General features: G+C 38.4%; 2 protein-coding genes across 2 annotated transcripts; one reads left to right on the top strand and one right to left on the bottom strand.

Moving 5' to 3' along the window:
* The first annotated feature begins 6,753 nt into the window (after positions 1-6,753).
* Positions 6,754-8,909, top strand: fh (fumarate hydratase). The gene has a single exon (XM_062027681.1). The coding sequence runs from the start codon at positions 6,873-6,875 to the stop codon at positions 8,373-8,375; it is 1,503 nt and encodes a 500-aa protein (XP_061883665.1). The 5' UTR covers positions 6,754-6,872; the 3' UTR covers positions 8,376-8,909.
* A 533-nt stretch (positions 8,910-9,442) lies between these two features.
* Positions 9,443-13,063, bottom strand: fam32a (family with sequence similarity 32 member A). Its single transcript, XM_062027454.1, has 4 exons — positions 12,917-13,063; positions 11,503-11,647; positions 10,737-10,790; positions 9,443-10,632 (listed from the first exon to the last, which is right to left on the bottom strand). The coding sequence occupies exons 1-4, from the start codon at positions 13,054-13,056 to the stop codon at positions 10,564-10,566; spliced, it is 408 nt and encodes a 135-aa protein (XP_061883438.1). The 5' UTR covers positions 13,057-13,063; the 3' UTR covers positions 9,443-10,563.
* Between the last annotated feature and the right edge of the window lie 240 nt (positions 13,064-13,303).

Below are 13,303 nucleotides of genomic sequence, written 5' to 3'. Positions count from 1 at the left end.
CTTAGAAATGAAGGCTATTCCACTAAATTGTTTGGGTGACCCCAAACTTTTGAACGGTAGTGTATAAACACCTGAAAGTCTTTATATCAGCTAAAACCACTAATCGGTTTCACTGGATTCAGAATAAAGCCAAATTCTGTCTTACCCAACAATTTTAGTATTTGAATATTGTTACTTGAAGTTAATTTCATTGACAAGCAATTCTATTATGGTCATACTCTTGTTTGCTAGCGGCTACGATTTCAGTACTATCGAAGATCTTTGCTCCTTCTCAACTCTGTGCTAATATTCTTTTTAGGGCTGCAACTAACGATTCATTTGATAATCGATTTATCTGTCGATTATTACTTTGATTAATAGTCGGATAAAAGAGACAAACTACATTTCAATGCTTTCCAGTATTTTATTGGAAAAAAAACCCAGCATACTGGCACCATACTTATTTTGATTATTGTTTCTCAGCTGTCTGTTGTACATGTTGCAGTTTATAAATAAAGGTTTAATTAAAAAAATAATAATAAAAAATAAAAAAATAAATTGCCTCTGCGCATGCGCATAGCATAGATCCAACGAATCGATGACTAAATTAAAGTCAACCTGTCAACTGTCAATTTAGCATCTTTGTTTTCTACCTGTCAACTGTCAGTTTAGCATCTTTGTTTTCTACCTGTCAACTGTCAGTTTAGCATCTTTGTTTTCTACCTGTCAACTGTCAGTTTAGCATCTTTGTTTTCTACCTGTCAACTGTCAGTTTAGCATCTTTGTTTTCTACCTGTCAACTGTCAGTTTAGCATCTTTGTTTTCTACCTGTCACCTGTCAGTTTAGCATCTTTGTTTTCTACCTGTCAACTGTCAGTTTAGCATCTTTGTTTTCTACCTGTCAACTGTCAGTTTAGCATCTTTGTTTTCTACCTGTCAACTGTCACTTTAGCATCTTTGTTTTCTACCTGTCAACTGTCAGTTTAGCATCTTTGTTTTCTACCTGTCAACTGTCAGTTTAGCATCTTTGTTTTCTACCTGTCAACTGTCAGTTTAGCATCTTTGTTTTCTACCTGTCAACTGTCAGTTTAGCATCTTTGTTTTCTACCTGTCAACTGTCAGTTTAGCATCTTTGTTTTCTACCTGTCAACTGTCAGTTTAGCATCTTTGTTTTCTACCTGTCAACTGTCAGTTTAGCATCTTTGTTTTCTACCTGTCAACTGTCAGTTTAGTATCTTTGTTTTCTACCTGTCACCTGTCAGTTTAGCATCTTTGTTTTCTACCTGTCACCTGTCAGTTTAGCATCTTTGTTTTCTACCTGTCAACTGTCAGTTTAGCATCTTTGTTTTCTACCTGTCACCTGTCAGTTTAGCATCTTTGTTTTCTACCTGTCAACTGTCAGTTTAGCATCTTTGTTTTCTACCTGTCAACTGTCAGTTTAGCATCTTTGTTTTCTACCTGTCAACTGTCAGTTTAGCATCTTTGTTTTCTACCTGTCAACTGTCAGTTTAGCATCTTTGTTTTCTACCTGTCAACTGTCAGTTTAGCATCTTTGTTTTCTACCTGTCAACTGTCAGTTTAGCATCTTTGTTTTCTACCTGTCAACTGTCAGTTTAGCATCTTTGTTTTCTACCTGTCAACTGTCAGTTTAGCATCTTTGTTTTCTACCTGTCAACTGTCAGTTTAGCATCTTTGTTTTCTACCTGTCACCTGTCAGTTTAGCATCTTTGTTTTCTACCTGTCAACTGTCAATTTAGGCTGCTCGTCGGCTCCCCATCACCACTTCAAGATGGCAGCCCAATTTCTCACGTCACAGCAGCCAATGCTGCGTCTACATGTCTATGATTCCAGCTATTAGTAGAGGATGTGAGGTCATGCCGATTGTCCAAGAGACTGACCCAGACATTTTACTTCTCCACACACCATCCTAACTCATGCTTTTAACATCAATTTGTGTTTCATTATTTTGTACTTTCTGCAACCATGGCAAATTGTAGTACCTTTACCTGAGTGAAGCAGGTGTGTTGGTGTTGGTGGTGTGGCTCAGCGTGTAGAGCGGCTCTACAGAACTATAAGGGTTCCCGGTTCAAATCCGACATAGCAAACTGTTACTTAGAATGGTAGGTTTAGCTAACTTTACGTATTTAAACCTCATCAGTTTTCTACTTGGTGCTTTCGACCAAGAGTTAACATGCGTTAGTTAGCACGTTAACTATTAACATGCTAACGTTTTTTGATAACTTCTCTTATGTTAGCATGTTAATGTTTTAGGATAGTTTTTTTGCTACTTTTCTATGTTAACACCAACAAATACTGCATTTTGTTATTTCTTCTTACCCAGTCATGTGCTAGCATTATTATGTTAGCATGCTAAAATTGCCATGCTAACTTTTTCAGCTAATTTTACACTTGTTTCTCTAATTCCACTGCCATACACCTTAGAGTCATATAACTTGGTATGTGACACATGCTAACTGTTAGCATGCATACATTAACATGCTAGCATGCTAACGTTAGCATGCTGACTTTTCGAGCTATTTTTGTAACCGTTTAACCAAGAACCATACAAGTAGGTATGTGACACTTATTAACTGTTAGCATGCTAGAGCTAGCATGCAAACATTGGCATGCTATCTTTTTCAGCTAATTTGACACATGTTTCTCTAATTCCACAGCCATACACATTAAAGTCATGTAACTTGGTGTGTGGCACATGCTTAGTGTTAACATGTTAACTTTAGCATACTTGGCGCCATTGTGGAAAGTTTTCCAACATCTCATATTAGCATGCCGCTGTTCAAAAAATACAAGTCTATCCTTAACCAGAAACACACTCATAACACTTTATAAATGATTCTTAAATCTAGTCCTCTGATTGGTCATTGATCCATGCGCCTTTTCTATTGGTTGTTGAGAGCTGGGCGTCACATTCAACCAAAGACAGCTCCCAATGTGAAAAGTCGCAATATTAAAAATGTTAAATATTGAATGAAATAAAAGACAGAAAGTAATACATTTCGTTTTGTGGGTCATTTGAATTTTTAAGGCGTGTTTGTTTGTTTCCCAAAACTATATTTCAACAATATGATTCAACTGCTTAGGCTGCTGCCCCCGCGACCCGACCTCGGATAAGTGGAAGAAGATGGATGGATGGATGGATGGATGGATTCAACTTTACATACAAAACCACCAGTGTCTTTCCAACCACATGAACATTCAAAAAATCGACTAAATCTTCCATAAATTCTTCAAAATGTGGTCATAAAAATATATTTGCATATAGCCATATTTTTCTGACAATAATCCAAGCTATGAAGCGTGTTTAAAATGATGTAAATCAATAGACATTTATTTTGAAAGATACACCTGAAACACGCTCATGCTAATTTATGAATAACTATGCAACGTCCTCCTCTGATTGGTCATCAATTCTGAAAATACCGCCCATACTCCTCTTCTATTGGTTGTTGAGTGCCGGACTTCACATTTACTTGTATATATATTTTTCAGAAAGTAGTAAATGTTACCTAAAAAGTGTCATATTCAGTGAGTTTTATAAAATTATAAAGCATGTTTGTTTGGTTTCCAAAACTTTATTTCAACAATACAACCAAGCATAAGAATGTAAAAAATAAACAAAAACTTCCATATTTCTTTAAAATGGTGGTCATAAGAATATATTTACGAATAGCCAATATTCAAATATGTAAAGCATGTATAAAATGACGTCATTCAATTGGAATTTATTTTCGAAGAATAAACCGGAAACAGTCATGTCACTTCATAATGAACTATTCGATGTCCTCCTCTGATTGGTCATCACTTCTAGAAAATACCGCCCATGCTTCTCTTCTATTGGTTGTTGAGTGCCAGACTTCACAATATTAAAAATGTCAAATATTGCATAAAATAAAACATGTGACAGGCTTCTTTGAAGAATATTAAAAAATATTTTACCTAAAAAGTGTCAAGTTTTTTAAAGCGTGTTTGTTTGTTGTCCAAAACTTTATTTCAACAATATTATACAACCTCACATTCAAAACAACCATAAACCTTTCAAAACGGCAACCACATGAACGTAAAAAATGAACAAAAACTTGCATATTTCTTTAAAATGGTGGTCATAAGAATATATTCACGAATAGCCAATATTCAAATATGTAAAGCATGTATAAAATGACGTAAATCCGTTGACATTTATTTGTGAAGAATATACCGGAAACAGTCATGTCACTTTATAAATAACCATTGAATGTCCTCCTGTGATTGGTCACTGACCAGGAAATAACACCCATGCTCCTCTTCTATTGGTTGTTGAGTGCGAAATTCTGTATCCAGACTTCACATTCGCCTAAAGACAACTCCTAACGTGAAAGTCACAATATTAAATATGTCAAATATTGCATGAAATAAAATATGTGCGAGGCTTCTTTGAAAAATATTGGATTTTTTTTTCAGAAAGTGGAAAATTTTACCTAAAAAGTGTCATGTTTAGTGAGTTTTATAACATTATAAAGAAATGTTTGTTGGTTTTCCAAAACTTTATTTCAAGAATATGATACAAAGTTACATTCAAAATAACCACAAACCTTTCAAAACGGCAACCATATGAACGTAAAAAATAAAGAAAAACGTCCATATCTAAAAAAAAATTTGGTCATAATAATATATTTACGAATAGCCAATATTCAAATATGTAAAGCATGTATAAAATGACGTCAATCTGTTGACATTTATTTTCGAAGGGTAAACCGGAAACAGTCATGTGACTTTATAAATACCCATTCAATGGTCACTGACCAGGAAATACCACCCATGCTCCTCTTCTATTGGTTGTTGAGTGCCGGGGTCGTGCGAAATTCTCCCAACGTGAAAGTCACAATATTAAAAATGTCAAATATTGCATAAAATAAAATATGTGACAGGCTTCTTTGAAGAAGATTGGATATTTTTTTATATTTTACCTAAAAAGTGTCAAGTTTAGTGCGTTTCATAAAATTATATAGCGTGTTTGTTTGTTTTCCAAAACTTTATTTCAACAATATGATACAACCTCACATTCAAAATAACCAGAAACCTTTCAAAACGGCAACCAAATGAACGTAAAAAAATAAACAAAAACTTCCATATTTATTTTTGAAGAATATACCGGAAACAGTCATGTCACTTCATAAATAACCATTGACCATGAATTGATTAACGTGGACCCGACTTAAACAAGTTGAAAAACTTATTGGGGTGTTACCATTTAGTGGTCAACTGTAGGGAATATGTACTGTACTGTGCAATCTACTAATAAAAGTCTCAATCAATCAATCAATCAAAATTCAACGTCCTCCTGTGATTGGTCATTAACCAGGAAATACCACCCATGCTCCTCTTCTATCTTAGTGTCATGTTTAGTGAGTTTTATAACATATAAAGCATGTTTGTTGGTTTTCCAAAACTTTATTTCAACAATATGATACAACCTCACATTCAAAATAACCACAAACCTTTCAAATTTATTTTCGAAGGGTAAACTATGATGCTGTGTTCCAAATTTAAGTTATTTACTGAAATTGAGTGAGCCTATGGCTTTGCACTGTGTTTATTGTTTATTATATATATATATATACTTTATTGTATTCTATTTTACTTACTTTGAATTTACAACCCCCTGGCGCTGTTTTGTACTGTTCTGTACTGTTTTTGTTTATCGTCTGTTTGTAATTGAAATTTATAAATAAAGGCTTAAAAAATTTTTAAAAAAAGACAAACATTGGAGTTGTTGTTTTTCTACATAAATGTCGATTTATGAAAGAAAGGCCAACATTTCCTAATTGGCTTAATGGATTTCAATTATTAATAAAATCTTGGAGAATGATTAAGAGTACAAAAGCCCTTAAATTGATATCTTTGTTAAAAACATTTAAAGTAATTTAGGTAGCCTTTTTTGTGGTTTTTTTCATACTTTTTAGTATCATTACTCTGTCTGTATTTGATTTTGTTTTCTTTCCTTGATGTTGAAAGTGCCTTGACTTTTGTGTGAATTATAAATGTATGTTTGTTGTTCAATAACAAATTAAAAACAACAACATTGGAGTTGTGTGGTTGACTTTTGAATTGCATCTTGTACAATAAAGACGAGACAAACAAAAAAAAGAAAAAAAAGGGGGAAACCGGAAACCAGGAAGTAGTTTATTTTTTCTCCCCGTGTCGATTACTGTGCTATTTTCTTGTTTTGTCGTGATTCGTAACCATGGCAACCGCCCGTATGACCGATGAGAGGCTCCCCGGTGTTGTTTCACACATGCACGCAATTAAGAAAATAACACAAAAAGGTTTAGAAAAAATAATAATTAAAAAAAAACCGCATTCTCAATAAGGCTTAGAGCACAGAAATATATTCAACTATTTATCAACGTAAACATAGCAATAAATGTGTTTTTTGTAACACCTAAAACATTCCTTTGTAAGTTTACTACACACACCCTTTAAGGAAATGTGAAACTTTTTTTTTTTTTTACTTTGTGTGCTTTCCATGAATCTGATTATTATAACGATTTGTGCGTGCGTCATAACCGCAGAGAGGAGAATAACTGAATGTACAACTGTTCAAAACATGTACTTATATAAGAATGGAACTGATTAAAAACAATTATAGTCCCTCTTTATGTTGTCAAAAATAAAAAATAAATTAAAAAAACGTTCAACCGGAAACAGTCGTGTCACTTTATAAATAAGCATTGAATGTCCTCCTGTGATTGGTCACTGACCAGGAAATAACGCCAGCGCTCCTCTTCTATTGGTTGCCGGAAGCTGGGGCTCCGCGTCGGCCCAATGGCAGCTCGGCACCAGCGTTGGACGTCAAGGCGTTGACGTCCTCCGGATTCACCTCTAGCGCAGCAGCCATGCTTCGCTCTTTCGGACGCCTCCAGCGGTTTAACTGCAACTTCCGGACTTTGCAGCAAGTTGGCGTGGAGTGCAAAGGTGCAACAAGTACCGCGTGCAGGATGGCCAGCTCGGGCTTCCGGGTGGAGCGGGACACGTTCGGCGAGCTGAAGGTGCCCTCGGACAAGTACTATGGCGCCCAGACGGTCAGGTCCACCATCAACTTCAAGATCGGAGGAGCGTCGGAGAGAATGCCGCTTCAAGTCATCCAGGCCTTCGGGGTCCTGAAGAAAGCGGCGGCGGTGGTGAACAAAGACTACGGCCTGGACCCCAACATAGCCGACGCCATTTGCCAGGCGGCGGATGAAGTTGCGTCGGGCGAGCTGGACGACCACTTCCCTCTGGTGGTGTGGCAGACCGGATCCGGCACGCAAACCAACATGAACGTCAACGAGGTGATCAGCAACCGAGCTATTGAGATTCTTGGAGGGCAGCTGGGTTCTAAAGACCCGGTCCACCCCAACGACCACGTCAATAAGAGCCAGAGTTCTAACGACACCTTCCCTACCGCCATGCACATCGCCGCAGCCACCGAGGTCCATCAGGTTCTGCTGCCCGGCCTGCAGACGCTCCATGACGCCTTGGCGGCCAAGGCGGAGGAGTTTAAAGACATCATCAAGATCGGCCGCACGCACACTCAGGATGCGGTGCCGCTCTCGCTCGGGCAGGAGTTCAGCGGATACGTGCAGCAGGTCAACTACAGCATCCTACGCGTCAAAGCCGCCATGCCCAGGGTGTACGAGCTGGCCGCCGGAGGCACCGCGGTCGGCACGGGCCTCAACACGCGCGTGGGCTTTGCGGAAAAGGTGGCCTCCACCGTCTCCGCCCTCACCGGGCTGCCGTTCGTCACGGCCCCCAACAAGTTCGAAGCCCTGGCGGCCCACGACGCCCTGGTGGAGCTGAGCGGCGCCCTGAACACGGTGGCCGTCAGCATGATGAAGATCGCCAACGACGTCCGCTTCCTGGGCTCGGGGCCGCGCTCCGGCCTGGGGGAGCTCATCCTCCCGGAGAACGAGCCCGGGAGCAGCATCATGCCCGGCAAGGTCAACCCCACCCAGTGCGAGGCCATGACTATGGTGGCCGCCCAGGTCATGGGCAACCACGTGGCCGTCACCATCGGCGGCAGCAACGGCCACTTTGAGCTCAACGTCTTCAAGCCCATGATGGTGAAGAACGTGCTCAACTCGGCGCGGCTGCTGGGCGACGCCTCCGTCTCCTTCACCCGCAACTGCGTGGCGGGCATCCGGGCCAACAAGGAGAGGATCGACAAGCTGATGAACGAGTCGCTCATGCTGGTCACCGCCCTCAACCCGCACATCGGCTACGACAAGGCGGCCGCCATCGCCAAGACGGCGCACAAGAAGGGCTCCACACTGAAGGCGGTGGCCGTGGAGCTGGGATACCTCACAGAGGAGCAGTTTGACCAGTGGGTGAAGCCCAGCGACATGCTGGGACCCAAATGAACAACACCAGTCCTACACAAGAAAGGCACGGAGATCACTCACTTTTATGAGCGTGTGAGGACGCTGGGGGAAATGATTGAAGTGAAATGATCATGACTTGGGGATAAAAGCAGTGGTCATGCAGCTGCTCCACAATCTGCTGCTCCAATTATATCACGTGCCATCCTAATTGTCTCCAACTGGACTGTACTTCACAGCTTTAATAAACAAAGCAACGCCAACTTGTGTTCTTTTAATTGTAACAACATTTAAAAACAGTACAGCAAATATGCTGCAGTAAGATCAATGATTACTTTGGTTATTGTTGTTGAAAAACTCAATCCTACTTGAATTTTATTTTGAAATACAAATAAAAAAAGGCCAAAGAGTAACAGGTTTTTGTTTTTTTTAAATTGGTTTGTTTTTTCATGTTATATTTCATATGATGAAAATGGAAGTCAGCAGAAACGGAAAAAAACAGGTCCAAAACATCCATCCATCCATTTCCTACCGCTTGTCCCTTTTAGGGTCGCGGGGGGTGCCGGAGCCTATCTCAAACAAGTGTTTTCAAATATTTTGGAAGCGGAAGTTGCTATCTTTATTGGAGTCTATCCCGGGTGCATTTGACCCTGGACAAGTCAGGCAACATAATATATTTTAAACAATGTGAAAATAAAAGTAAACATGTTATATTTTCGTTAGAATCTTCAAACATTGAAGAAGATATTGAAACAGGAAGTAGTTATCTCAAGACAAGACCGCGGACTGACCTGTCGGGAAAGAATTGTTTTATATTGCCTTTATATACATAAAAGATATTGATCCATGATTAAACTGTCCTTAAACTGTTTTTTCCTTTCAACAAGCCAGTCCGTGGTGTCATGTATTGGTTATCCATCTGGTCACATGACCCGGAACAGGAAACGGATTTGTTGAAGGTACCAGTTGTTATGTAACACCACACACATGTGACGGAGCCGGCCGGCAATGTGATGTCCCTGTCGGTCTATAGTTAATAATAAACATTCTAAAGGATACGAAGCTTTGTGTATTCAATTCAGTGGTAAGATTGACATACAACACGTGGTTTTGTCTTTAATTATCAACTTCCGTTTCCAGTGTCGGACACTTAAAAACATGTTTTTTTTGGTCCGGGTTTTTTTTCCTGCTGATTTTCATTTTTGTTACATAAAATATGAAATGAAAACAAAGCCGTTTTTTGGATGTAGTTATTGCTCTTTGACGCTGAAAAACACTTGTATGCCTTAAAATGTCAGTTTCAAAATAAAATCTAAACAATGACCAACAATACACCATCCAAAGAGCAATAACTAGATCTAAATAGGTTTTATATATACCGAAAGTGAAAATCAGCAGTCAGCAAAAGCAGATGTTTTCTCTTATTGTGACACGGGAACGGAAGTAGCCATCTGAAGACTAGACCGCAGCCTGGCCTGTAGGGGACAATGGTGGTGTTGTATCCTGCGTTTATACATCAAATGTAATTGATCCATATTTTTGCTGACAAACGATACAACACCAAACTGTTTTATTTTATTTCTACAAGCCAGTCCGTGGTGTCTTTACCTATCAACTTCCGGTTCCGGTGTCAAAAAATGATACGTTTTGGGCCCGTTTTTCTTCCCCGCCGATTTTCATTTTTGTTATATAAAATAAAACATTTAAACAAAGTTTGTTCAATGGAGTTATTGCCTTTCGACAATAAAAAAAAGACGGCTTTAGTTTAAAGTTTATTTTTTGTGTTTCAAAATAAAATTCAAACCAAGCAATCGTTTTTTACTTAATATTCATGAAAAGAAAATTAATGACCAAAAAAAAGACTGATCAAAAGCAATAACTAGATCTAAAAACTTTTTATTTCTCATTTTGTATTTGATATACCAAAAAAAACCAGCCAAAAACCAATGTTTTTGTTTTCTTGCTATTTAAAGACATGACCGCAGATTGACCCGAAAAGAATAATGCGGTGTCACATCCTGCATTTGTGACATTGTAAAATGAAAATCACCTTTTGTTTTTCAATTTTATTATTTTTTTGTATTTCAAAATAAAATGAAAATAAACCAATCGCTTTTTATTTTTCAATTCCCACTCAAGAAAAGAAAATTCAATGACCAAAACATACACTGACCCAGTAAGCCACTTTTCATGGTAAATACATTAAACAAGCACAAAATAAAACAAAGACTTATTTGGTCCAGCTGACTTTAGGAATATCGTAATGCTCCGTCAGGTTGTCCAGGTGGCGATTAAAGTCCTGCAGAGAAATAGAAAAGGACAAGTTAGTCGATGCTGTCGACGCCTTTCTTCATACACAAACACGTTTGATGAAAGAGTGGTTTGAAACGTGTGACGGCCTACTTCCACTCTGTGCTTGTGTGTCTTGGATGCTTTGTTTAAAATCCTCTCCATTTGCTGTGGAGAAAGAAGACAAGGAAGTGTGAGTAATGTTGTGCTACCACACAACTAGCACTTGTACACAACTTTTAACACACCAGGAAAAACAGTGACCACAATTAAAAGTTTTTACATTTTTAATTTACATGCTATCAAAGTGATCAGCAACTTAACTCCTCCCCTTTTTGGACCAAAGCGGCAGCAAAAATAAATCCATCGCTTGCACATTTCTTTGTGCACGGCCATAACAAGAATGGCTGATAATTCATGATTTTTTTCTTTGCTGACATAGTTTTCTTCCATTTGTGTGTGTTTTTTTAATGTTTGTGTTGCCACTTGATATTTGAGCTGCTGTGATCAGTTCTGTGTATGTTTTGACTCCAATGACAACAACTACTCTTAGAGTGCAGACCTCCGCCAGGAGTTAAAAAAAAAGTCCTGAATCCAGACAGCGATCCATATCAGCCCCAAAATGTAATCACTTGTTCCATTTTCTGAAGGTCTGATTGATTACTTTTCCAGCTATCTATAGCGGAATGAAAGAAATGGGGTCTTTGCTAACACACAAGTTGAGGCTGGTAGCATAAACCTAAGGTAACGGGGTAGAAAAGATCCGGATCAGCCCCAAAGCACTTGTCCTTTATCCCATTTCGTATATTCCTATTATTTATTATTGTTATTAAATCCTGTTTCTAAACATATTCATCATAGGTTGAGTTTGGATACACACCCTCTTTTCTTGCATCTTGTCAAAGGCGATCTGAGCAGGCGTCCTTTTGTCCATGTAGGCCTTTGTGGTGTTGCCCTCCTCCTCGTTCTGACCGCTCACCAGCTGCTCCATGCGATGCTTGCTCTCCTTCTCCTTCTTTTTCTTCCTGTTCAATGGCACATCTTACTGGTTACTATACAAATCCTGAAATATGCTAATTAAAAAAGGCTCAAGCTCCTATTTAATTAATAAAAATGTATAAACATGATTTACTCATGTCCAGTTTTTATTGCTTGTGTATTCATTCACAACTGTTAAATAAGTGACTCTAATTGATTTATAAGTGAGGGTTAAAATGTTGTAGTTATACTCTCACTGCTGCCTATTTCTGTGCCACCATGCATGCAAATAATGATATCACACTAATACACGGGTGAAATACACACACACACACACACGCCAAACTAGGACCAATTTAGTGTTGCCAATTAACCTATCCCCAGGTGCAGGTCTTTGGAGGTGGGAGGAAGCAGGAATACCTGGAGGGAACCCACAAAGTCACAGGGAGAACATGCAAACTACCTCCAAACAGGGGATCAAACCCAGGACCTTCGTATTGTGAGGCACATGCACTAACACACATGCCACCGCCGATACTACAATTGTTACAATATTGTTTATTATCAAAAAATATTTTGATAACTACTTTGTATCGGATCGATACCAAAATTTGTAGTAACACCCAAAACGTATGTAAAGTATCAGATACGTGCTTAATACATTTCAACAGAAGGTTAGATAGAATATGTTAAAACAGAAAGTAACCAGCTATTAACAGTAAATGAACAAGTAGATTAATAATCCATTTATCCATCTTCTACCGCTTGTCCCTCATAATGTTGACAAAATAATACAATGAGATATAACACAATATGTTACTGCATATGTCAGCAGACAAAATAAGGAGCTTTTGTAAGCCATACTTACTACTAAAAGAGAAGTTGTCCAGTATGTTTGCGGTAGGAAACGTATGTTTAATGTATCAAAAACATTTCCTGTTGAAATAAAGCCAATAATAAAACTGTTCGTCATTTGTTTTGTTTTGAAAAGTATGGAAATATATTTTGTTACTGGTACCTAGAAATATTGGCAACATATCTGCTTCAATTACAGACGCAAACAGTGTTTGTCATCCCGAAAATGGCTGATTTTGTACGATCTTGTCGGAAAATACTGTTGCACTTTGCACGTATTTATTTATTTTGCACGTATTTATTTATTTATGACAACTTCCTTTCTGTGTTTGAACTGCAATAATAGCTGAGTGTGTAGCTAGCATGAAGGCTAACAGCTGAATGTAACGCAGTGAAAGGACTGCCTCGAACAAGCACACCTTAAATGCTACTTCAACAACCAATGCACGCATTTGACTTACTTTTTCCCAGAAGAAATGGCTCCAAGACCTTTAATTTTCAGGGCACTTTTCTGGACTGTGTCGTAGGCAGACATGATGTCATCAGCTGGGATATACTCTTCTTCGGCTTGACAATAGAAGACAGACATACATGTTGTCATGGCGTGCGCCATCTAGTGGACTTCAATGGTAGCAATTAAAAATGCCTTTTTTTAAAAACTGATATTAAACACTTGCTTTATAATAAACCGTGGAATATACATTTAGGAGGTTTTTAGGTTACTACAAAAGACGGGTCAAATATTTCATTTTATGACACAGAAAGTGAAATTTAAGTGGACCCCGATTTAAACAAGTTGAAAAACTTATTCGGGTGTTTCCATTTAGTGGTCAATTGTACGGAATATG

The sequence above is a fragment of the Entelurus aequoreus genome, linkage group LG19 (assembly GCF_033978785.1).
Source record: "Entelurus aequoreus isolate RoL-2023_Sb linkage group LG19, RoL_Eaeq_v1.1, whole genome shotgun sequence".
Lineage (NCBI taxonomy): Eukaryota > Metazoa > Chordata > Actinopteri > Syngnathiformes > Syngnathidae > Entelurus > Entelurus aequoreus.
This window is presented reverse-complemented; position numbering and strand designations above follow the sequence as displayed.